We start from the raw sequence: 27055 nt of genomic DNA on the forward strand, positions 1-27055 counted from the left end.
CACTTCAAATAATTGTTTTGGTGTCTTACGCTTGGTAGATTAGCTTTCATAATCGGAGAGATTATGGGATCCGTCGAAGTCGGGCATCGCCAAGTAGTGACAATGTGCTGTAAATTAATCGTCCTGATTGAATGAGACGCGGTCCAAGGCGCTCGGAGGTATGGCGCCTTAGCTCGTTTAGGCGGATTTAGTGTTGTGTATGTTTTGGGTACGCAGCCTACATAACGACGAAATTTATGAGCGATGCCATGACCGTCCGGTGGGTGGGTCACTTAATCCGTATGAATGAGGATGATCCAGCCCGGAAAGTCTATAAGGGACGCATCTATGGTAGGAAAAGAAGACGAGGCAGAACCTGCCTGAGATGGAGCGCTGACGTAGGTCAGGACGCCAGACTGCTTTTAGGGATATCGAATTGGTGGACCTTGGCGCAAAACCAGGATGTCTGGAGTTCCATATTAAGGCAGGCCTAGACCGAATACTGGTTATTGCGCCGTTGATGATGATGATGATGATTTCTTCGGTCGTGTGTGCCGTTTTTTCGGCTTATTTTATAATGAAAGAAAAAACCAAATTTTATTTTTTAAATGCCGAATAGCGAGTTTTTTATTCCTCATATGTCGGTATTCCGAGGACCAGTTGTTCTTTTCCTCAGTGAGTTTTTGTCTTCTCTTCCATTATTTCTATACAAGTTGACCGTTATTCAATTAAACATTCCTATAATAGTCTGCTGAGACCGCGGCCGTCTGCCTTGTTAGATCGTTTGTGCTGTTAAAATTGCTGGCATATTTTCGAGCAATTTCCGCATCCGTTTTGTTCTCTGAAAATACATGATTGGCGTAATAGGCGGGTAGAATGTTGATTACCTAATTCAAACCCATGTTCGGTAGTATCGAATGCTGCAAGTAATGTCGTATTTATCACTACGTATTTGTTAATGTCTGCAGGAGGCTCACTAAGTTAGACTGAGAACTGTGAATTCCAATTCGGCGGCAACTCTGTGAGTTGGTCAAGGACGATAAAATTCGACTTCCCGTCCATGATGAGGAGAAATTCATGAGGTGGAAGAATCACTTCACTACGACTCCCAACAAAATAAAACATAGTGACATTCCAATTGTCATAAATTAAACAATAAGTCCCAGTAATATGCGGATATGGACTGCTCCCCCAATTAGAAGTAAAGTTAAATTATTCTGGTAACGTTTTTGATAGATGTCTCACTGAGTCAAAAATCTGAGGAAAAAGGTGAGGAGAATTGGACTGAAGATAAATACCAGCAAAGCCCAAGCTCTCATTTGCATCAAATGAAGGAGCAGAGAAGCTATCGACGCTATCATACAAGCTGGATATTTGGGCAGTATTGTTTCACCTTACAGTAACACGAAACGTTTTAACATCGCCAGATCTGCTATCACCATTTAACCAAAATCGCTTATGTAGTATGCCGACGTCAACATCAATTTGACGTTCTCTTTTGACAATTATGTAGGAGTGACGAATTAAAAGCAATTATGGCAGTCGTTACTCTAAATCCCCAAGTTTTATCCCAGTGAAAGGGAAGCCCAGTTTGAAGTTCGCGCCACCTTTGCTCCTCGATAGCTCCTCATATTCCCATTCTGTGCGGTAGGTAATTCATGGTAGTTAATCATAATGATTACATGTTCATCAAAGATGTCATCACTACCCTGGGGACGTTGAAACTTGATTTTTCTATGTCATTGATGATCCTGGTGTTGCTCCTTGATCTACAGATCACCGTTATGGATCCAAGCCTTATCCATGATGATAAACGGACACAAAACTGGCTCTGATTAATTTGAAACATCTTAAGCTTTGCACTCGAAAGAAGCCACAGAATTCGTTTTTTTTTGTTCGTCGTTCAGCATTCTCGGTACCCAAGATATAGATTCTTTTGGATAGGTAGTGCGTTACTAATAAATTTTTCAAACAACTGGTTTCCCATTTAGACTAGCCTTAATAATAGCCTGGAAACATTCCAACTTTGCGTCAAGGTTCGCATTCGATTCGATGTTTCTGACAGCTATCTAGTGTGCTGACCGACGCTGTTGCGCTACTTGACGCACGGTTTGTCATGTTTTTTTTTTCTACCAGACTACTAGACATTGCTCCTCTAAACTTTCCTGGCTGGGTCATCTTCATCCACATGGAGTAGATAACCCGCTCATTACCGCATATTGCTCTGCAACCAAATTGTCAAAGTATGACTCCTAAATTCATCGTTGAATAAGAGCGTCAATGTTTATGTAGGGGTCCAAAAATAATTTAGAGGATTCTCCTCCCGCACGCGACTGAAACCTAGTAATTTTCCTTCTTAGGAACCTAAGTCCCCGAGGAATAATTGTTGGTTGTGCAATTCATTAAATATATATAATATTGTATATGATATGATATGAGATTTGTGATCTCAAAAATCATCGATTTTTTGGGGTTCTTTGTATAGAATGTAAATTGGTAACCTGAAAAAATGACAAACACTATCTTCCTTGCCAACCTGCATTCTTCTAGCTCTTCGGCCAATTCCGCGGCAAGCAAAGAACTTTATTTTAAATATTTTTGCATCCAAAATTTTAGAAAACAGATCCACTCCATAAAAAAACAATCATTCAAAAGAGTTCTTTGGTCGACATCTACATTGACATTTTGCTCTAAATGGAGTACAACGCATCAACCCCACCTACCAACCATGTTTTCCTGAGAAGACCCTACTCTACTGTAGCACGATGTAGCAGATGTGAAATGCTCGATTGAGCGTAAGAAACCATAAAGCCGTCTTCGCCTATTTTTGAAGTGGCGTGGACCAAAAAATTGCTCCCCATTTGGTCTGGTCCGACATCAAGTGGATGCAGACTTAGGACTGCTCAATCCTTTTGTCGTCCATAAACATCTTGCTCATTACGTAATGGACTGAAATCATTCAACGAAAAAATTGGTGCGAATCAGTCAGTATTTGATACAATGCGTCCTACCGACATGAAAATTATACTCGGGGACCTCAGCGTAAAGATCGTAAACGATCTGGTTCTCCTTGTGGTTACTGGAGCTTGCTCTGCTACATCACTAACGAGAAAGGAAGTAGCTCATAGAATTCACTTGCAGCAATAATATGACAATCCCATGATTTGCTTGTCATAAAAAACATGGGCCCCTCCAGATGGGACGACGTGCATCTAAATTAATCACGTTCTGATCAAGAAACGAGCTGCGTCTAGGATTCCTGATGTACGCTCATATCACGGAGAAAATTGTAACAAAGACCACTACCTTGTCAGAGCAAGATATAGATCTTGGATAGTAAATAGTGGGAGTAGCAGATTCACCCATCGATCAGGTTCGATATTAATTGTTCCATGGAATTCAAAAATGTCACAAAAAATTAAAGTATATAAATGGCGAGATCCCCAGACAGAATAATAAATAAGACGCAAAGAATGGTAGCAGGTTTCCATATCAAAATGATATTTTGCAGAGATGAAGTGGAAATTTTGTCAAAAAAATGGAACAGGTAAAAATTCTATAGGCCCTATATTTCTAGGACCTACTCAATGCCACAACCCAATCCCAATATTGGTTGATTAGATATTCCCAATAAAACAGATACTAGAGAAGTGCTAGGATTATAACGTTGATGTCCAACAAATTTTCGTTGACTTCAAAAAGGCAGTACAGATCGATCGGTACTATACTTATATATATATTGTTCGAACTTTAAGTTACAGCGAAACTGATTAGATTCACCAGAATGACAATGAGCCAATCTAGCGCTCAAGAAAAGATATGAAACTAACTAACGAGGTGTTTCGGCACAGACTCCGCATTAAAGCAAGTTGCCAGGCTTTATTTGACATCGTTCCGGAGTACGTATTCTGAAAGACACCAGTGAATTTGAACAATGGGTTACTGTATACATGGCCTATGAAAATGATAAATATATCATCGCTCGATCGAAAGAGAGAGCGGAGGAAACCTTAAAGATTTTATCTGGATCACGTGCCGCGACATTTTGCCCCGTCGAATGTTGCTTTGATCTAAAAAGATTACACACAGCAGATTCGCCTGCTGGCGATTACTTGAAATTGTCTGATGGACAAAAATCAATGCTTATATTTCATCGTTTACGGTACGTGCATCAGAAAAATTCCGTGCATTAGTTCTGGTGCTAGTGTCGTGCATGTGATGCAGTGCATTGATGTCCGGCACGTGGTTGCGAGCACAAGGCTGCGAGCATGTGGAACTGCATAGCTATTTATGCCTTAAAATAGTTATCGTTCCGATGCTTGTAGTTCTTCTGAATAAAAATAAAACTAGGTAGCTTTCTCCTACTATAATATATTGGAGTAGGAGAAAGCTACCTAGTTTTATTTTTATTTATGCGTTGTCATATAGGATGAGGAAACACACCCTAGAAAACCACCAAGGCGCCAATGCCACCCCGTCACACCAAAACCACAAGAGGGGCCAGTTGACACTTGATTTGCTCCTCCTGTGTTTAGTTTTCTTGCTCTGATCATAGCTATTAGTTTCCCTGGAATCATGCCATGATACTAAATGCTTAATAGATCGCTATAACCTTTGCGTATGATTTTCAGTTTTTTGGAACAAGTTTATTATCGTGAATCAAATATTATACAAACGAGAGAAATGAGGACTGAGGCGAAGGGTTGCTTTATCTGTTCAGATAAGTGGAACAATAGCTTTGTGGATGTTAGAGCAAGAGCTTTATCAGTCTGCTGCGCAACGCCTAATAAATGAGTTCCCTATTCGTGTAAACCTAAGACCAGTTGATATCATTCAAAAGTTTATTGAACTGTTTGGTCAAAGACTAACGCTTGTGCCTAGCTGAATAAATTCAAAGCGAGCATATGAGTAGATTCATTGAAAATGAAGGACATAATAATCCTCAGACTTACATTACATAAGAGAATATACAAACTGTTTGTGAACTGTTTGAAAGCGACTGATGTTTGAAAGCTCCTGGAATTACAGCAGAGGTTGAGATACATTTTGAGAGTTCTCAAGCAATCTCTACATCTAGAGGTTCAAAAAATTTGTATGAAATTGGTCCTTAGCGTTCTAACAGCGAAGCAGTAGTGGCACATTTGCGGATCTTACGAGCGTTTTCAGCTCGAATTGAAGATGGATGGAGGAAATTTTCGAATTGTTACCTACGTTTAAGCTCGAGTCTATCATTACAACAGTTCAGAATGGAACGACATAGGACCGGGAAGGCAGCTCCTTTAAAAATAGAAACTCGAGTGTTAGCTGGCAAGATCGTTGCAACATCGTACGGTAGATGCAGCTCATTGCTGTATGCTTTCGAGTGTGATAAGGTCGCCCTATTGTTTCAAAATCTACCCGATTCGAGACGTTCAGTACTTGGCTACATACAGCACGTATGATTTCCATAAAACGAGATAAAATGATATGAACTCCAATATTCATCTTTTTGGGTATCATAAAAATACGGTAGAATTGACAACGGTTCTAAGACGGTTGGGTTGGGGATAGCTTTTTCTTGCAGTTGACTACTACAGAACAACAGTGTTTCAACATTGTACACTTGTATTTCCTCCAAAACTTCTTGTCTTAATGCGATGGAAGCAACAAAATAAACAAATAAGTCGGGAAACCGGAAGCTGGACGCTTCAGGTATGAAAGGTTTTGTGTATTTCCTTTATAAAGACATTTGAGTGGGAATTTGTCCCATTAGTACGTAACACGTAATATACGCATATATTATGCAAGAATATTCACTATGGGGTGATATTGATATTCAAAATCTTGAATTTCCAAAGGAGTAAAACTTTGACCTATTATCACTTTGTTAATAACAGTGCAGCCAATTGGGTTCTGCAGCCAATTACTGAAAATTATAGTAATATACTATTATTAACTTCATTTGAAGGGATATCGGTATGGAAGGTATTTCAGAGCCTAGCCACCATATAGTGGGACCCTCTTGATTTCTTTTTTCATATTTTTGGGTTGGGCAGTTTCTGAGAATGGCCCCGTTAAATAAATGATAACTTTCCACCCCCTAGAATAGCCACCTTTCCAACAAATGTCAAAACTAAGACCAACTTTGGAAAGTACTAACCGAGACCTTTCATTTGATACCCCACATGACTATATATATGGTGAAAGAAAAATTTACACCTCCCTTTTGCATGTGTGGGGACGCCCCTTTAAATTAACAAATTAATGTAACAGGATGTAACTTACTGTATGCGTGAGCGTTCACAGTTTCCACCTTTCCACCAAATTTGGTGTCAATCGCTGCTACAGTCTCCGAGAAAAATGCGTGTGACGGACAGACAGACGGTAAATGAAGAGGAAGTCCTCGAAACTGCGGATAAAATTGTTGGAAATAAAGCACCTGGCTTGGATAGCATCCCCAATAAAGCACGCAAGGCAGCAGTCAAAATAGCTCCAAATATGTTTGCTGAGGCGGTCACCACATGCTTTAAAGAAGGAGCATTTTCTACAAAATGGAAGAAGCAGAAATTAATAGTAGTCCCCAAGCCAAATAAACCTTTGCGTGAAGTTTCGTCCTACAGGCCGATATGCCATCCAAATAATACTGGTAAACTATTCGAAGGAGTAATCTATAACAGATTACTTCGAATTGCCGAAAAAGATGACGGCCTTTCCGAAAATCAGTTTGGATTTCGAAAGAAGAGGTCTACAACGGATGCAGTGGCCCTAGTAGCTAACACAGCTAAGCCGCACTTCACAAGGGCAAATGTTGTGCAGTGATTACACTTGATGTGAAGAATGCCTTCAATCGCGCTAGATGGAGCAATATACTTGAGCCCCTAATCAACTTAGGCGTGGCGAAGTACCTGGTCCGTATCGTTGCCGACTTCCTAATCGATAGGATGCTGTGCTGCGAATCAGATGGAGGAATGAAATCATACCAAACGACATGCGGAGTTCCACAAGGGTCTGCCCTAGGGCCACTCTTGTGGATTATTATGTGTAAGGGAGTACTGACCCCTAGACCTTCCTACTCGTGTAGCCTCCATTGGTTTCGCGGACGATATTGGTGTGACGGTTGTTGCACGCCTTCTCGAAGAAGTCGAGCTTTATGTAAATGAAGCAGTCTATGAGATTAAATCCTGGTTAGAGAATGCTCGTTTACAACTCATAGAACATAAGATATGAGGAAGTAGTACTTGTTACCAAGCGGAGAAAGTGCACTTCCATGAAGATCAAAGATAGAACGCAAACAATTCATTCCAAGTCTGCACTTAAGTTCTTAGGCATAATGGTTGACCAGAGGTTAAACTTCAGATTCAGAGGTTAAACTTCATGTGGAGGGTGCAGCAACCAAGGCATATAACATCGGAGCACTGGTTGCGAGAATGCTACCAAATATAGGTGGCCCAAGGCCGAGCCGTCGACTCCTTATTTCGAAGGTGGTCAGTTCGATCCTACTGTATGCAGCCCCAATATGAGTAGATGCACTGAAAAATATAGCAAATAAGAAAAAGATTCGAGCTGCGTATCGTATAAGTGCACTCCGAAGACATTGCGCTTACAGAACAATATCCAATGAAGCAGCTTGCGTGATAGCAGGGATGGTCCCGATTGAGATTCTGGTGAACGAAATACAATGACTTTACGAACGAACGTATCTCACCAAAGAATCCCCTGTCCGTCGGCGACAGTTCGCACGAACTGAAACTGTCGCGGAATGGCAGGAAAATTGGTACGAGTCAGAAAAAGGCCGCTGGACTCACAAAATCATATGAGATATCCGAAAATAGATCGAGCGAACCCACGGCAAAGTAGGTTCGACCTAACTCAATTCTTGAGCGGACACGGAGGTTATCGAGCATATCTGTATCGATTTGGACGTTATGATTTACCATATTGCCCAAAGTGCCAAATTTTGCAGAGGACGCAGAACATGTCTTTTTCCATTGCCCCAGATTCGAAGCCCGAGGAGCTACATTAACACCTACAACCGGGGAGTGATTGCAGCCATGGGAAAGAAGCTTAGGCAGGAAGAAGTCATCCGAAAGAATGAACGCGAGAGAAACATGAATATTAACATGAGCGCAGAATAAATTCTGATCCAGCCCCGCGACGTAATATCAAATGGGAGTCCCACGGGGAGAGTGGAAGGAGAAAGAGAAAGAGGTGGTTTTAGTGGGTAAGAGTCCCGCATAACCGTGTGGCAGGACTCTTCGGTAGCTTTTGAAGCTCTCCACATTCCATCAGCAAAAAAACAAAAAAAGACAGACAGACGGACAGACAGACAGTAAACCGATTTTAATAAGGTTTTGTTTTACACAAAACCTTAAAAAGAAGCCAAAGAACTCTATTTAAAATCCTAACAGGAGAAATAGGTAGATAGCTATGATGTCCAACACTCCCACTTTCACTGTTAGAGCTTTGGTTGGCCTCATTGGTTACTAAGACACCCGAGTTCGGTAAATTCAAATGGGGTTAGGAGTCTCGAAAGATTATTTTCAGAGAGCTCAAGCGAGGCGGTATTTCCTTGCATTCCCTACTAGTTTAGCCTTTAAATTTAACTTAGCAGCTGGTAGTAGTCAACAGTCCCTCAGTCAAAATAAACAGGGCCTCGAATCACCTAAACACAGTCAATCTGATAAGTAGCTTGTCTATTGCTGTTCATAAATATTAAAAATTTAAGAGAGTCCGAAAGTTTGCTTAAATAATAATAATTGCTGGAGTGATAACCTAAATGAGTCTAGGCCTTCAGAATCCTTTAGGCCCCAATGTGATCAGCATAGTGTGTGAATTCAGAGCGTTCGGGACAGGGGGTTGATCGATTTCCTTTCCACATCTGGATGTAAAACCATTCCACTGATAGCTCGAGAATGTCCATATTCCTATACATACTATTTTATCCGAATGTGTTGTAATTTAGAACTTTAAATACCAAATAAAGTAAAATCTTACCTTCACGTATGGCTCTTGCACCGTATCCAAGTTCTTGGCCTTCATAATAACCACAGTAAGTCGTTCTGCCTGCGGTAAGAAGTTCAGTGAAATCAAAATCTCCGGACGATCCTCAGGCGGCTTTTTCACTCTCAACACATCACCCCATATCTAAATTATTGGGAATCGAACTAAATGTCAAACACTTTCAAAAGAAAATAAGATAAACAATTTTACCTCAACCGATTTGGATAGATCAATATCATCAATGGAAACTCTCACTTCGCCAATTATGTCATTATGCGAGTATCGATCGTAGTCCAGGACTTGCAAGATAAGTTGTTTCCCTGACAGTTGATCACGGGAAACTGGGAACTTGAAATGTTGATCAAAATATGGATTCGATTCGCCACGATGGATAGACGTTTGCCTTTTTCTCTGATCCACTTCCGGCTCCAGCATAAGTCTGACGTAAGGATCGCGGAACCCGCCATCTTCGATAGGACAAAGGTTATGAGCTTCAATTAAATGCACAGCCAAATCGAAAAGATGGTAGTCATATTTAATGCGTAAGTGTAGCCTTCCTAAAGCGGGGCTCAACTCTGGCGCAGTCAAATAGATTGGTCCTTCTTGCCTAGTGTAGAGATCAGGTTGGAGTGCCCCTAGTGGTGACGCAGGACCGCAGCCTGCTTCGACACCAGGCGGTATTCGAGGAGGAATCAATAAGGGTGAAAGACATCTACCAATCTTTGGACTTTGTAGGCAAACACTGCTAGCACTACCGCCTACTATTGAAGCTAGACTGCTTTGAGACGGGCTTGGGGTTCGTATATCACTAACATCAGTTGATCCAGGCGAGGAACATCGGGCGTCAAGGCTTATAGCACGTAATGGACTAGGTGATCGTGAGGCCTGAAATCATAGTGAATTTGTAAATCAGATGTCCTGAATGACTTGATTGGTACCATGTGATCACTTACATGCATCATTCCATGATCGGGTGGGATTGAAGTACGCCCGTCTGGTCCAAAAGTCCTTATTTGGGGAGATGAACCTCGATGACCCTACAAATGAAACTTCCTTTAAAATACATGGGAATACATTGGAGTTGAAGGGGCCTACTGATTGTCTAGAAGGAGCACTATCTACACTACTTTGACTAGATACAGATGGTGTTCGTGTTAAGCGTGGAGGAAACGATTTACTTTGGTGTTGCAAATGCGTGTGCAGGGGACTCGGCGTCACTTCTAGTGGTCCACGTAACATCTCCGTGTTAACTGTATGGGCCGGGACCGATGCTAATGGTTGAATAGCATGCGGTTCACGCGCAAGATTACATTCCTGCAAAAGATAAGATACCATCATTAAATTCTTCAGTTTTCTCATATTAGGACCATCAACTATTTCTGTCAAACTAATGATCACCTCTAACGATGAATTTGAATCGGTTGTTAGTTCGTAGCTTCCGCTACCACTTCCGCCACTCCCGCCGCCACTTGTATTCGACGACACCGATGAGGGCGTCAGTGGCGGTGGGGTTGATGGATTATCCTCGGAGTTCCTTTCGGCTGCTGCTCGTCGGACAGCCCCAACACGCTCTTTGGCCATTCGAGACCAGGATTCTAGGCGTTTGTGGGCAAGCCAACATGCTGCTGGTCCAAGACCACTCATTTCTATTGTTTAATTTTGATTTCGTTTAGATTAGAGCCACTGAATTTTTTACTAGCACTGAACACTATTTATAGTTTTGAACACATTTTTGTTTTTATTAAAGTTCGCAGTTTTTCGTTATAAGTTTGAATGTAAAATTCTATATCATGACATTTTTAGGCATTCGTAAGCGTTATAGAGTTGTAGTGATCACTTTTCTAATAGGCAGGAAATGGTAGTATATTTCGTAACCAGAAAATATTTATGTTATTGGAGGAAAAACTTGCTAGAGATATCTTATTTGCAAGTCGGTAACAAGCGGAAAAATTGGCGGACAAAGGAAGTACTTCTTAGAAAATTTAAAATCTAAAATAACAAATAAGTTCAGAAATTTTCTGAATGCGAATGGAAGAGGGGTCTTTGTTTTCTAGCAAGAAAAATGAGGGAGAAGATGGTAGAAGATAATTTCTTTGACATCCTAGAAAGGGCATTTGAGTTACTAGTTGAAGATTGTCTTGACAGTACAGTAGAACAGAAACTGTAGTTCAGATCAATGTTTTCTTCTTTAGAGTTTCTCCCATTCTGTAGGGGAGCCCGCATAGGCATGACCTAGGTGGAATTGAGAGTCCAACGCAATACCTTGGCCTCTATTGCCTCGAAGTGGTGTTTGTTACAAGAGCGAAAGGGGAACAAGACTACGGTTGATTTGCGCTTTGTCTGAAGCAAAATTCGAGATATTTATCTCAGAGAACATTGATTCCAGATACTTAACAATATTAGTGTGTTTTTCCTTGGGATCGATCGTCGAAGCATCTGTTTTGTTCAAATTCAGCCTTAGACCGTACAGCATGAGGCGGTCATTCCACTTTTAAATAAGTTACCCGAGATCAGCTTTCTTGTGAGACGCTAAGAACCCATGGTAGTGGATGGTAGATGCCCTGGGTGACAGTATCAAGGACAAAGAGAATGAGTCTGTTCAGGGCGCTTCCCTGATTACCACCGATAGAGAGACACTGCACGATTTTGATTGCTTACCACACTTCGAACTTCAGAGGTTCCTCAGTGCTGTACAAAGCCTGCTTGGTTCACAATAACGATGTCGCGAACGCGATTGTCAAAAGTGCGCTTGAAAATCTTCATAGTAAGGAAGACAATCGAGTCGGATGATAATTTGAACTTTTTGCAGGACGGCCTTTCATAATATATATATATATATCGCCTTTCATAATATAGTTCAAAAAGCCCACGGACCCTCTTCCCGCCCAACCGGACCGAGGGGCGACCAACCTAAGGATGGGCTGAAGGCAACATCCAAAGGCCCGCATCACAGCGATGATGCGTTTTAACGCAAAGTGTGTGCGACCATGCGAAAATGTATTGCTACATCTCGATTGTCGCAAACACTTCAGCCAATGACGCGGAGGTCCTACACTACAGAGACATGGATCTTATATTGAAGACAGTGCGGATCAAGACTGAAACCCATTAGGTCAGATTGTTACCGGACAGGACTCTTCGGACTATAGCACAGGTTGCAAGGATAACTGCTTTTTGCATCTCCATGTATAGTCCAGCCCTAAGATCGAGCGTTTTCAGCGCTTTATGTAAGTTCTGCGGGACTAATCCCGTCGCTGAAATTATTACTGGGACTACTTGGATCTTTTGTAGTCTCCAAGTCTGCTTCATATCATCTGCCAAGGGGCCGTAGTTCCGGATTTTTTCGTGCTGTTTTTCAACAGTGTTCCGGTCCAACGGTACGGCTACATCGATTATAAAGCACGCTCGTTCTTCCTTCAGAAGCAGAACTAGATCGGGTCTGTTATGATTAACACTGTGGTCGGTGGCAATAGTGTGGTCCCACAGTAGTTTGACCCGATCATTTTCCAAGATTTTCTGCGGAGTATACTTATAGTAAGGATGGTAGGTTGCTACTAAGTTATACTTCAATGCAAGGTTTTGATGGAGAATCTTGCAGACGGAGTTATGACGATTGGTGTACTCGGTACCGCTCAACATCCTGCACGCAGATGTTATGTGCTGGATGGTCTCCTCTTCACAGTTGCATAACCTACAACTGGAGTTGGTGATTGAGGAGTCGTGAAGAATGTACCGTTTATAATTTTTTGTTGGGAGCGAAGCATCCTGAATTGAAGTTAGGAATGCTTCGGTCTCATAGAACAGTACACCGTTTGTCAACCATTTGTTGGAGGCTTCGATGTCAATGCCTGACAACAACAAATTTTTTATATGACCTCCGTGAATGGGTTTCTCTTTCCACATGTCGATCTTCTGTTGGACTGAAGTAACATTCGACATGGGATCCCATTCTCTGCTTCTCAAGTTCAAAGGAGATAATTTATTATCTGCCATGACGGTAGCCTGATGTATTTGGCTAGAGGATTGTTTCTCATAGAAAAACTCACGAAGAGAATGCACTTGATTGTAGTGCAACGTTTTTAAATCAAGTACCCCCCTTCCTCCCTGATGACGTGGGATAGTGATCCTCAATTTTTCGGCAGCTCTATTGTGCATGTTGTTGTTTGCAAGAACTACCCTTACCCGTCTATTGACAGATTCTAAATCAGTATTACTCCACTGTATCACACCGAAAGTGTATAGAAGGACGGGAATGGCAAAGGTGTTGATTGCCATGATTTTATTTTTCCCGTGCAGCTCAGTTTTAAGGACAAGATCCAGACGCCGCTCAAATTCCCCCAGCAACTTAGATTTAATTATTGCTACAGCAGGTGTTGTTGCTTGCAATATGCCGAGGTATTTGTAGACGTCGTCCGAATCCATGCCCTCAATTCGGATGTTATTTTGGCTGTATCCTTCATTGTCGGTGTGTTTTCCCCGAACAATTGTTTTTATGCGACATTTCTCCAAACCCAACTGCATGCCGATATCCCTGCTGAACTGGATGGTGATGTCCAGCAAGGAGCGAAGTTGGTTCTCGTCTTTGGCATACAATTTGATGTCGTCAATGTACATTAAATGGCTTAATGTACATTTCGACAATATGCCATGCTTGACTTGGAACCCGTATTTGCTCTCATGCAAAAGATGGGATAGCGGATTCAAAGCCAAACAAAACCACAGTGGGCTTAGAGAGTCGCCTTGGAAAATGCCACGCCTGATTGGTATCTCTCCTGATGTTTGTGAGGATACCGATAGCTTCGTGCTCCAATTCTTCATTACTGTTCTCAGAAGAAGAACGACATTCGGGTTGATTTTATACAAGCGTAACACTTGTAGTAACCACGAATGTGATATGGAGTCAAAGGCTGATTTATAATCGATGTAGGCTGTCGAGATGTTTCGTTTTTGGTGGACAGCCTGCTTTACAGCTACCGTATCGATTATAAGCTGTTCTTTGCAGCCTCGGGAGCCTTTTGCGCATCCTTTTTGCTCCTCAGCTATCAATTTATGAACATCAAGATGTTTTGAGATGTTCGCGCACAGAACTGAAGTGAAGACCTTGTAGATGGTAGGAAGACAAGTAATTGGTCGACATTTTGAAGGGCAAGAGACACCCTGTTCCTTGGGGATGAGGAAAGTTATCCCCTTGGTGAAAAATGGTGGAACTAAATCAGGATCGGCAATCATCTGATTAAATTGATTTGCCAATATCCTGTGAGTGCTCTTGAACCGCTTCAGCCAGAAGTTGTGAATCTTGTCAACTCCTGGCGCCTTCCAGTTACCTGCCTTGTCAAGGACTGCTTTAACGTCGACTTCAGTTACGTCAGGCATGGTCATTTCGGGGAGGGCCTCGCATGAACGCATAAGGTGTGGGAGCCACGCTGCTTCTAAATTGCAACGACTGGATTCGCTCCAAACACTTCTCCAGAAGTCTTCTGCCTGATCTAGATTGAGGTTACTTTCCCTACCTGAGTTGATGAGATTTTTGTAGAATCCTCGTTGGTTCTGGAAGAACAAGGTGTTGTCTGTCCTTCGCTGAAAGCTTTTCTGATATCTACGGATGCGATTGGAGCATACCGCAAGTTTCTGCTTCAGCACCTCGAGGATTTCTTCGATTGGCATATCATTGGACAGATGGTAGTTTCCAATGATGTTCGCAACGCATCTGTGCACTCTTGGTGATGGATTTCCAAGGAGTGCTTGCGTCACACGACCAATCTCCTTTCTCAACTTTTCGACTCTTTTGTTGAGTCGAAACACCCAGAACGGCAAAGTCCTTCTGCGCATACCTCTGTTATTCGCTCTAAGATGTTGGTTATGGAGACGAATAACCGTGGCAGCTGCAACGTAGATCAGGCTGTGAACCTCTGTAGCAGTAATCTCGCTAGCCAAACGATCAGCCAAAATTCTGTCAACGGCAGCAATGATGTTAGTAGTTGCCGAAGTAAACTTCAGTTTTGGGATCTTTGGCCTAGCGTCTGGGAGAATCTCAGCATACTCTGTGAATGCGACCTGGAATGCGGTCAAAGCCTCATTATAAATTGGGTCGACATCCCCAGTTACTAAGCTTCTCCTGACTACTGGATTCATGGAGTGCCTTACAGGTGGAGTACTTGTGTTACTCCTTTGACTAGTCCGGTAATTTGATGACTCCAGCCCGAGCTCAAGTGAAACCTCTTGGAAGATTTGTTGCCTAGTTGGTAAGGCAACTCGGTTGTTATTCACGATCACTCGGTACTGGTTGACGACGTTCTGTTCCGGAACATGACTTAGCTCCGGAAATCGGGTTATGAACGCGTCATGTAGTCGATGTCTGTACCCTGATGGATTCCGTTCCAAATCCGTGACACGGTAATAGGCGCGGACGATAAATTCGTTGAGTTGGTTCGTCCAAACCATACGACGCCTAGGTCTCCCGTCCCTGGTGGTTGACGGCATAACCGCCAAAACATCCAAGGGCGAAGAGCCGCTCTGATGTTGTTGAACGACCCTTAACCGTGTTGGGTACTGTCTTCGTGTCCCTGGGGTCCCATTTAAAGAATTTAAACCAAAGTCCCCAATTTTATTCCCACGAGTAATGGGGAACCAGTCAGCCCTGCAACAGAGCCCCAATGTTGCAATGCCCCATGGTTACCTCCAAAGGTAGGGAAGGTATTTGGAGGGGAGCCGCTGAAATACAGTGTAACGTCACTGCAATTCATCCGATAGGCGCGTCGATCCCTTCACCCCGGATTACGGATTTGTTAAGGAGGTTTACTCCCCCTGAACGGGAAGAATCGGTAAGGGAGGACGAACACAAAGGGAAACGTTCTGCTTGTCCGCGGCTACTTATTTACAAGATTAACTTGCGATATTCGTAGCTGACCCGGTGGGTCATGTCATTATCCGCAACCCATGACACGCGCCTGGTCGCATGCAGCTCTGCGTTTGCAACTCAGGTGAGGGTAAACCTGGTACACCAGGATTCATAATATATATATATATATATATACACTTTCGGTGTGATACAGTGGAGTAATACTGATTTAGAATCTGTCAATAGACGGGTAAGGGTAGTTCTTGCAAACAACAACATGCACAATAGAGCTGCCGAAAAATTGAGGATCACTATCCCACGTCATCAGGGAGGAAGGGGGGTACTTGATTTAAAAACGATGCACTACAATCAAGTGCATTCTCTTCGTGAGTTTTTCTATGAGAAACAATCCTCTAGCCAAATACATCAGGCTACCGTCATGGCAGATAATAAATTATCTCCTTTGAACTTGAGAAGCAGAGAATGGGATCCCATGTCGAATGTTACTTCAGTCCAACAGAAGATCGACATGTGGAAAGAAAAACCCATTCACGGAGGTCATATAAAAAATTTGTTGTTGTCAGGCATTGACATCGAAGCCTCCAACAAATGGTTGACAAATGGTGTACTTTTCTATGAGACCGAAGCATTCCTAACTTCAATTCAGGATGCTTCGCTCCCAACAAAAAATTATAAACGGTACATTCTTCACGACTCCTCAATCACCAACTCCAGTTGTAGGTTATGCAACTGTGAAGAGGAGACCATCCAGCACATAACATCTGCGTGCAGGATGTTGAGCGGTACCGAGTACACCAATCGTCATAACTCCGTCTGCAAGATTCTCCATCAAAACCTTGCGTTGAAGTATAACTTAGTGGCAACCTACCATCCTTACTATAAGTATACTCCGCAGAGAATCTTGGAAAATGATCGGGTCAAATTACTGTGGGACCACACTATTGCCACCGACCACAGTGTTAATCATAACAGACCCGATCTAGTTCTGCTTCTGAAGGAAGAACGAGCGTGCTTTATAATCGATGTAGCCGTACCGTTGGACCGGAACACTGTTGAAAAACAGCACGAAAAAATCCGGAACTACGGCCCCTTGGCAGATGATATGAAGCAGACTTGGAGACTACAAAAGATCCAAGTAGTCCCAGTAATAATTTCAGCGACGGGATTAGTCCCGCAGAACTTACATAAAGCGCTGAAAACGCTCGATCTTAGGGCTGGACTATACATGGAGATGCAAAAAGCAGTTATCCTTGCAACCTGTGCTATAGTCCGAAGAGTCCTGTCCGGTAACAATCTGACCTAATGGGTTTCAGTCTTGATCCGCACTGTCTTCAATATAAGATCCATGTCTCTGTAGTGTAGGACCTCCGCGTCATTGGCTGAAGTGTTTGCGACAATCGAGATGTAGCAATACATTTTCGCATGGTCGCACACACTTTGCGTTAAAACGCATCATCGCTGTGATGCGGGCCTTTGGATGTTGCCTTCAGCCCATCCTTAGGTTGGTCGCCCCTCGGTCCGGTTGGGCGGGAAGAGGGTCCGTGGGCTTTTTGAAAACTATATATATATATATATATATCGGGAGGGAGACCTAGGCGTCGTATGGTTTGGACGAACCAACTCAACGAATTTATCGTCCGCGCCTATTACCGTGTCACGGATTTGGAACGGAATCCATCAGGGTACAGACATCGACTACATGACGCGTTCATAACCCGATTTCCGGAGCTAAGTCATGTTCCGGAACAGAACGTCGTCAACCAGTACCGAGTGATCGTGAATAACAACCGAGTTGCCTTACCAACTAGGCAACAAATCTTCCAAGAGGTTTCACTTGAGCTCGGGCTGGAGTCATCAAATTACCGGACTAGTCAAAGGAGTAACACAAGTACTCCACCTGTAAGGCACTCCATGAATCCAGTAGTCAGGAGAAGCTTAGTAACTGGGGATGTCGACCCAATTTATAATGAGGCTTTGACCGCATTCCAGGTCGCATTCACAGAGTATGCTGAGATTCTCCCAGACGCTAGGCCAAGGATCCCAAAACTGAAGTTTACTTCGGCAACTACTAACATCATTGCTGCCGTTGACAGAATTTTGGCTGATCGTTTGGCTAGCGAGATTACTGCTACAGAGGTTCACAGCCTGATCTACGTTGCAGCTGCCACGGTTATTCGTCTCCATAACCAACATCTTAGAGCGAATAACAGAGGTATGCGCAGAAGGACTTTACCGTTCTGGGTGTTTCGACTCAACAAAAGAGTCGAAAAGTTGAGAAAGGAGATTGGTCGTGTGACGCAAGCACTCCTTGGAAATCCATCACCAAGAGTGCACAGATGCGTTGCGAACATCATTGGAAACTACCATCTGTCCAATGATATGCCAATCGAAGAAATCCTCGAGGTGCTGAAGCAGAAACTTGCGGTATGCTCCAATCGCATCCGTAGGTATCAGAAAAGCTTTCAGCGAAGGACAGACAACACCTTGTTCTTCCAGAACCAACGAGGATTCTACAAAAATCTCATCAACTCAGGTAGGGAAAGTAACCTCAACCTGGATCAGGCAGAAGACTTCTGGAGAAGTGTTTGGAGCGAATCCAGTCGTTGCAATTTAGAAGCAGCGTGGCTCCCACACCTTATGCGTTCATGCGAGGCCCTCCCCGAAATGACCATGCCTGACGTAACTGAAGTCGACGTTAAAGCAGTCCTTGACAAGGCAGGTAACTGGAAGGCGCCAGGAGTTGACAAGATTCACAACTTCTGGCTGAAGCGGTTCAAGAGCACTCACAGGATATTGGCAAATCAATTTAATCAGATGATTGCCGATCCTGATTTAGTTCCACCATTTTTCACCAAGGGGATAACTTTCCTCATCCCCAAGGAACAGGGTGTCTCTTGCCCTTCAAAATGTCGACCAATTACTTGTCTTCCTACCATCTACAAGGTCTTCACTTCAGTTCTGTGCGCGAACATCTCAAAACATCTTGATGTTCATAAATTGATAGCTGAGGAGCAAAAAGGATGCGCAAAAGGCTCCCGAGGCTGCAAAGAACAGCTTATAATCGATACGGTAGCTGTAAAGCAGGCTGTCCACCAAAAACGAAACATCTCGACAGCCTACATCGATTATAAATCAGCCTTTGACTCCATATCACATTCGTGGTTACTACAAGTGTTACGCTTGTATAAAATCAACCCGAATGTTGTTCTTCTTCTGAGAACAGTAATGAAGAATTGGAGCACGAAGCTATCGGTATCTTCGCAAACATCAGGAGAGATACCAATCAGGCGTGGCATTTTCCAAGGCGACTCTCTAAGCCCACTGTGGTTTTGTTTGGCTTTGAATCCGCTATCCCATCTTTTGCATGAAAGCAAATACGGGTTCCAAGTCAAGCATGGCATATTGTCCAAATGTACATTAAGCCATTTGATGTACATTGACGACATCAAATTGTATGCCAAAGACGAGAACCAACTTCGCTCCTTGCTGGACATCACCATCCAGTTCAGCAGGGATATCGGCATGCAGTTGGGTTTGGAGAAATGTCGCATAAAAACAATTGTTCGGGGAAAACACACCGACAACGAAGGATACAGCCAAAATAACATCCGAATTGAGGGCATGGATTCGGACGACGTCTACAAATACCTCGGCATATTGCAAGCAACAACACCTGCTGTGGCAATAATTAAATCTAAGTTGCTGGGGGAATTTGAGCGTCGTCTGGATCTTGTCCTTAAAACTGAGCTGTACGGGAAAAATAAAATCATGGCTATCAACACCTTTGCCATTCCCGTCCTTCTATACACTTTCGGTGTGATACAGTGGAGTAATACTGATTTAGAATCTGTCAATAGACGGGTAAGGGTAGTTCTTGCAAACAACAACATGCACAATAGAGCTGCCGAAAAATTGAGGATCACTATCCCACGTCATCAGGGAGGAAGGGGGGTACTTGATTTAAAAACGATGCACTACAATCAAGTGCATTCTCTTCGTGAGTTTTTCTATAAGAAACAATCCTCTAGCCAAATACATCAGGCTACCGTCATGGCAGATAATAAATTATCTCCTTTGAACTTGAGAAGCAGAGAATGGGATCCCATGTCGAATGTTACTTCAGTCCAACAGAAGATCGACATGTGGAAAGAAAAACCCATTCACGGAGGTCATATAAAAAATTTGTTGTTGTCAGGCATTGACATCGAAGCCTCCAACAAATGGTTGACAAATGGTGTACTTTTCTATGAGACCGAAGCATTCCTAACTTCAATTCAGGATGCTTCGCTCCCAACAAAAAATTATAAACGGTACATTCTTCACGACTCTTCAATCACCAACTCCAGTTGTAGGTTATGCAACTGTGAAGAGGAGACCATCCAGCACATAACGTCTGTGTGCAGGATGTTGAGCGGTACCGAGTACACCAATCGTCATAACTCCGTCTGCAAGATTCTCCATCAAAACCTTGCGTTGAAGTATAACTTAGTGGCAACCTACCATCCTTACTATAAGTATACTCCGCAGAGAATCTTGGAAAATGATCGGGTAAAACTACTGTGGGATCACACTATTGCCACCGACCACAGTGTTAATCATAACAGACTCGATCTAGTTCTGCTTCTGAAGGAAGAACGAGCGTGCTTTATAATCGATGTAGCCGTACCGTTGGACCGGAACACTGTTGAAAAACAGCACGAAAAAATCCGGAACTACGGCCCCTTGGCAGACGATATGAAGCAGACTTGGAGACTACAAAAGATCCAAGTAGTCCCAGTGATAATTTCAGCGACGGGATTAGTCCCGCAGAACTTACATAAAGCGCTGAAAACGCTCGATCTAAGGGCTGGACTATACATGGAGATGCAAAAAGCAGTTATCCTTGCAACCTGTGCTATAGTCCGAAGAGTCCTGTCCGGTAACAATCTGACCTAATGGGTTTCAGTCTTGGTCCGCACTGTCTTCAATATAAGATCCATGTCTCTGTAGTGTAGAACCTCCGCGTCGTTGGCTGAAGTGTTTGCGACAATCGGGATGTAGTAACACATTTTCGCATGGTCGCACACACTTTGCGTTGAAACGCATCATCGCTGTGATGCGGGCCTTTGGATGTTGCCTTCAGCCCATCCTTAGGTTGGTCGCCCCTCGGTCCGGTTGGGCGGGAAGAGGGTCCGTGGGCTTTTTGAACTATATATATCGCATCCGTAGGTATCAGAAAAGCTTTCAGCGAAGGACAGACAACACCTTGTTCTTCCAGAACCAACGGGGATTCTACAAAAATCTCACCAGCTCAGATAGGGAAAGTAACCTCGATCTGGATCGGGCAGAAGGCTTCTGGAGAAGTGTTTGGAGCGAATCCAGCCGTTGCAATTTAGAAGCAGCGTGGCTCCCACACCTTATGCGATCATGCGAGGCCCTCCCCGAAATGACCACGCCTGACGTAACTGAAGTCGACGTTGAAGCAGCCCTTGACAAGGCATGTAACTGGAAGGCGCCAGGAGTTGACAAGATTCACAACTTCTGGCTGAAGCGGTTCAAGAGCACTCACAAGATATAGACAAATCAATTTAATCAGATGATTGCCGATCCTGATTTAGCCCACTGTGGTTTTGTTTGGCTTTGAATCCGCTATCCCATCTTTTGCATGAAAGCAAATACGGGTTCCAAGTCAAGCATGGCATATTGTCGAAATGTACATTAAGTCATTTGATGTACATTGACGACATCAAATTGTATGCCAAAGACGAGAACCAACTTCGCTCCTTGCTGGACATCACCATCCAGTTCAGCAGGGATATTGGCATGCAGTTGGGTTTGGAGAAATGTCGCATAAAAACAATTGTTCGGGGAAAACACACCGACAACGAAGGATACAGCCAAAATAACATCCGAATTGAGAGCATAGATTCGGACGACGTCTACAAATACCTCAGCATATTGCAAGCAACAACACCTACTGTGGCAATAATCAAATCTAAATTGCTGGGGGAATTTGAGCGGCGTCTGGATCTTGTCCTTAAAACTGAGCTGTACGGGAAAAATAAAATCATGGCAATCAACACCTTCGCCATTCCCGTCCTTCTATACACTTTCGGTGTGATACAGTGGAGTAATATTGATTTAGAAGCTGTCAATAGACGGGTAAGGGTAGTTCTTGCAAACAACAACATGCACAATAGAGCTGCCGAAAAATTGAGGATCACTATCCCACGTCATCAGGGAGGAAGGGGGGTACTTGATTTAAAAACGTTGCACTATAATCAAGTGCATTCTCTTCGTGAGTTTTTCTATAAGAAACAATCCTCTAGCCAAATACATCAGGCTACCGTCATGGCAGATAATAAATTATCTCCTTTGAACTTGAGAAGCAGAGAATGGGATCCCATGTCGAATGTTACTTCAGTCCAACAGAAGATCGACATGTGGAAAGAGAAACCCATTCGCGGAGGTCATATCAAAAATTTGTTGTTGTCAGGCATTGACATCGAAGCCTCCAACAAATGGTTGACAAATGGTGTACTTTTCTATGATTGAGCATTCCTAACTTCAATTCAGGATGCTTCGCTCCCAACAAAAAATTATAAACGGTACATTCTTCACGACTCCTTAATCACCAACTCCAGTTGTAGGTTATGCAACTATGAAGAGGAGACCATCCAGCACATAACATCTGCGTGCAGGATGTTGAGCGGTACCGAGTATACCAATCATCATAACTCCGTCTGCAAGATTCTCCATCAAAACCTTGCGTTGAAGTATAACTTAGTGGCAACCTACCATCCTTACTATAAGTATACTCCGCAGAGAATCTTGGAAAATGATCGGGTCAAACTACTGTGGGACCACACTATTGCCACCGACCACAGTGTTAATCATAACAGACTCGATCTAGTTCTGCTTCTGAAGGAAGAACGAGCGTGCTTTATAATCGATGTAGCCGTACCGTTGGACCGGAACACTGTTGAAAAACAGCACGAAAAAATCCGGAACTACGGCCCATTGGCAGACGATATGAAGCAGACCTGGAGACTACAAAAGATCGAAGTAGTCCCAGTAGTAATTTCAGCGACGGGATTAGTCCCGCAGAACTTACATAAAGCGCTGAAAACGCTCGATCTTAGGGCTGGACTATACATGGAAATGCAAAAAGCGGTTATCCTTGCAACGTGTGCTATAGTTCGAAGAGTCCTGTTCGGTAACAATCTGACCTAATGGGTTTCAGTCTTGATCCGCACTGTCTTCGATATAAGATCCATGTCTCTGTAGTGTAGAACCTCCGCGTCATTGGCTGAAGTGCTTGCGACAATCGAGATGTAGTAATACATTTTCGCATGGTCGCACACACTTTGCCTTAAAACGCATCATCGCTGTGATGCGGGCCTTTGGATGTTGCCTTCAGCCCATCCTTAGGTTGGTCGCCCCTCGGTCCGGTTGGGCGGGAAGAGGGTCCGTGGGCTTTTTTAGATATATATAATCAATTCAGACAATTTCTGTAGGACTGACAGTGAGTCCTTGAGGTAAAACCACCTGTCTGGGCGACTTAATCCCACGGTCTTCTTACTTAAGACATGGATTGATTTTGTGATCACAATCAGAGCCCCGCTGAGACAAGCAACAACGGTACCAGTCTATACCAAGTGCATGGCTTAGCATTCATATGCAAGACCTGCCTAAATCCCTACCGAACTAAGGAGTCCGGCACCCGTGTTGAAACGCAACACCACGCCGAGACCCGAAGGTCTTTTCTCGGTTGAGCATAACCAACAACCCCCATGAAGCTCCCACTAGGGGGCCAACCGCAAATAGCCGAGCTGTACTCACATACAACGGGAGTTCACCCGAAGTATGAGAGTCCAGGGGCTATCTCGGTTCCTATGGTACCAGTATACCCTTGGTGAGGTTTCGTGACCAATTTGCCACTTCAGATGAGTCCCCGTGCAGACTCGGGCCTGATTGCCCTGATTAGGCCTTTGGAGCATTCGCCTACTGCATCACGGCCGGCAAGCCAAAGTGAGTACAACGTCTCCTGGTGCCACCACTATGGAGGTTCTCCTCGCCCACTTGGTTTTGGTTTGGCCGACAGGGTTGCCGCCCCATCTTCCTCACTGCGACCTCTGAGCACCTGTGGGACTGAAAGGTGGAATTGCTCCGAATCTCGACAGTGCTTGCGAAGGAAGCAGGTGTGCAATTTCCTCGTGTTCTCGCCAGCTACCTGTGTGCGCTGGTATCGGCTTAAGATGCAGATTTCTTTCGCTGTTTCCAGTATCGTCAAGTTCTAAGTGAGCTGACCTTGTACCAGCAATCGCTTTCATGGTTCCGCAGTTAGCATAAAAAAATTGGCAATCAACTATGTTAAGTTAGTTATGATGGCAACATTTCTTTTCACGGACCATGATCGGATTTGATTTCACGTTTCTTCCACAATCGTAATGGTCAAAAGTAGCAAGAGTGAGATTATTCGGTGGATCTTACCATGAAACCGCAAATTGATTTGAAAAATGGGGTAAACTTGACAGGTCAGTAACTTGACGAGGTGGAGAATAAACTTTAAAACTGACGACTCAATGACAACCTCCTATTTGAGAATGAAGCCCAATTTCAAGCTGTCGTATATTAAGGCAGTAGAGGAGAAAAACACCCAAGCCCATGTGACAAAGTCATGCAAGAAATGCAAGTTACACCCCCTCAACATATGGTAAAGTAAGTGAGAACGCAGGCAAACCGTGTAGGGACTAAAATAGTGACTCCTTGGTGCCCAGTAAGCGCACAATAAGAAAAAAAATTTTCTCTGAACAAAGCTGCTGGGAAAGTTAGTAGTTCTTCAATTACGGTCCCAATATTGGCAAAAGGAAAAGAATATACAGTTCGTAAACCTGAGTAACGGATAAGCGACAAGTGGCAAAGGGAGAAAAAGAAGTTTCACCAGGAAATAATCATTATTTTCAAGAAAGAAAAGCTGAACCGGTTTTGACAAACTTGGGAGTTAGTATGAGGCATATCAAGCATGCGCCGAAAGGGGATCTAATGTTGAAACCAAACATATCCAGCGAGAAGACAGCAGATAGTTTTGGTGGTCAGTTGGAAAAGGTGCTAGGTTAGCGAGGTTACAAAAAAAATATAATATTATCATTTTTTCCGAAGGAAAAGTCATTTCAGCATTCAAATGGTAGTCATACGGTTATCATTGGCTTCGACTGAGAAGGAAACACCATGTGTTGGTGCAGTTTGGAACTTCAAAATTATTCCATGTAATGTAATGAAAACGCAAGGATAACGTGAAAATAACCGAGCCTACAATGATAAGGAAAGTTAAAAAGCTTTCGGTGAGGAAACCAAAGTCATCAGTGGATACAATTAATGTAGACTATAAAGGGCTTCTTAAATGTTGATACCCGAACACGTAATCAAGGTGAAAGGAGAACAGGTATTTTTGAGATCAAAGTTTGACCTCCTATGAGAAGGAATCATCAAAGATTTAGAAAATTCGGTGGCTTTAAAAAAAGTAACCGAGTTCGGTGCCGCTTATTTACTCAAGACCTGAGGATGCCAGGTGGCATGACTACCGGGATGCCTCTTTATGCACTGTTGTAAGTCTTAGAGGATATACTATCAGTCTCTTATGGCAGTTTCATGATAATAGAACTTAGCAATAGATTACAACAGGTGTGTTATGTAGGTGTCATTTTCATTGACATTAATGCTCAGTCTGAACTTAGTACAACCAAATGGCGGGGTTTCGCCGCCCCATACTTGGTAAGAATAGCCAAGGAGTTTGCTGACTGTTCCTCAAATTATATGTGCGATGGCTTTATTTCAAAAGATATTGGAAAGGAGAGAAAGAATTCCACTTATTCAGATAGTAAAAGAAAGTTACATATTTTGGGAGTAGAAGAAAGGGCACCGATTCAAAGAGCTCGAAGATGAAAGAGCACAATTCAAAGAGCTCGAATAACGTCTTGAAAGTCATTTCGCAAGGTGAAAAGTAATTATAGGAAAAGTGGCGCGATTTTCTCCGTTAGTTGCACTTTATTTATAAGCAAATACCGCTATTTTGGAAACGAATTATTCCCTCAATTTGTACTGTGTGATTAGGCAGACTGGTAGTCAAAAGGTGCCAGGGCGAAACGTGGATTGGTATCCACGATGTAACGAGCGGAGAAGCGTCTTCACAGACGGAAAAAGGAAGCCTGGGAGAACCAACAAGTCTGTGAACTAGAAAAGTACAGGGAGCAACCGCACCAGGCGCAGAAGTTTTATCAACAAGTCCGAAGGATGAAGCCTTATACACCTCGATGCTCATCCTGCGAAGACAAAAAGGGAAATCTGATTTCCGACAGAATAGGCATATTGGAGTGACGAGTTGAGTACTTTGATGAAGTACTGACCAACCAGAACATCGGCGAATTGGAGGTCCCGCCAACTGAAGACAAAGGACAAATACTGCCACCACCAAGTATAGGAGAAACAGTCCGTGCAATTCATCGGTTAAAAAAGCATAAGTCGCCAGGAGCCGAAAATTAGTTAAATATGGAGGCGACCAGTTACACCAAGTGGTTCAACAACTTGTGCTCAAGGTATGGGACAGCGAATCAATGCCTGACGATTAGCAGCGAGGCATTATCTGTCTCATACATAAAAAGGGGGATATCACACAGTGCAGCAATTATAGCAATTAAAGCCGCCTATGATAGCATAGCCAGGGTAAAACTATACACGGCCATGAGAGAATTCGGTATCCCGACCAAACTGATAAGACTGACTCGGCTGACCCTGACCAATGTGCAAAGCCAGATAAAAGCAGTAGGATCACTCTCAAGACCATTCGACATCAACAACGATCTACGACAAGGGGATGCCCTATCATGCATCTTCTTTAACCTGGCCCTCGAGAGAGTGATCCGCTGAGGTAAATGCAAGAGGTACGATCCTCTTTAAGTCCACTCAACTACTGGCCTATCCTGACGAACCACCCGAGATGTACAAACTGCCTTCCTCCAGATCGAGCAAGCGGCGCGAGATCTTGGGCTGCACATCAATGAAGATAAGACAAAATATATGGTGGGGACGTCAGCAGCGAAAGCCAACCAACCAATACATCAAACCGCACTGATCAAACCTGAAAAATAAAGATAGGAGAATACAACTTTGAGACCGTTGAAAATTTCTCCTATCTAGGGTCGAAAATCACAACCGGTAACAGCTACGATGGTGAAATCCGGTTGTTGGTAGCCAACAGAG

The 27055-nt window shown here is 43.3% G+C and overlaps 1 protein-coding gene across 10 annotated transcripts in view; it reads right to left on the minus strand.

The window, feature by feature from the left end:
* Positions 1-27055, minus strand: part of LOC119647651 (synaptotagmin-1) — a 325595-nt gene that overhangs the window by 12235 nt on the left and 286305 nt on the right. For 6 of the 10 annotated variants that reach the window (XR_005248917.1, XR_005248918.1, XM_038048713.1 and 3 more), the window contains exons 2-6: positions 10357-10799; positions 10054-10272; positions 9912-9995; positions 9169-9843; positions 8953-9102 (exon numbers count right to left, since the gene is read on the minus strand). Coding sequence is in view for 8 of the 10 variants with exons in the window: in XM_038048713.1 (XP_037904641.1) it covers positions 8953-9102; positions 9169-9843; positions 9912-9995; positions 10054-10272; positions 10357-10602 (1374 nt within the window). In the remaining 2 variants the exon portion in view is untranslated. The remainder of the gene's footprint in view (positions 1-8952; positions 9103-9168; positions 9844-9911; positions 9996-10053; positions 10273-10356; positions 10800-27055) is intronic. The other 4 variants (XM_038048719.1, XM_038048715.1, XM_038048718.1 and 1 more) reach the window with 3 other exon arrangements.

Source organism: Hermetia illucens, chromosome 2, assembly GCF_905115235.1.
Source record: "Hermetia illucens chromosome 2, iHerIll2.2.curated.20191125, whole genome shotgun sequence".
NCBI lineage: Eukaryota > Metazoa > Arthropoda > Insecta > Diptera > Stratiomyidae > Hermetia > Hermetia illucens.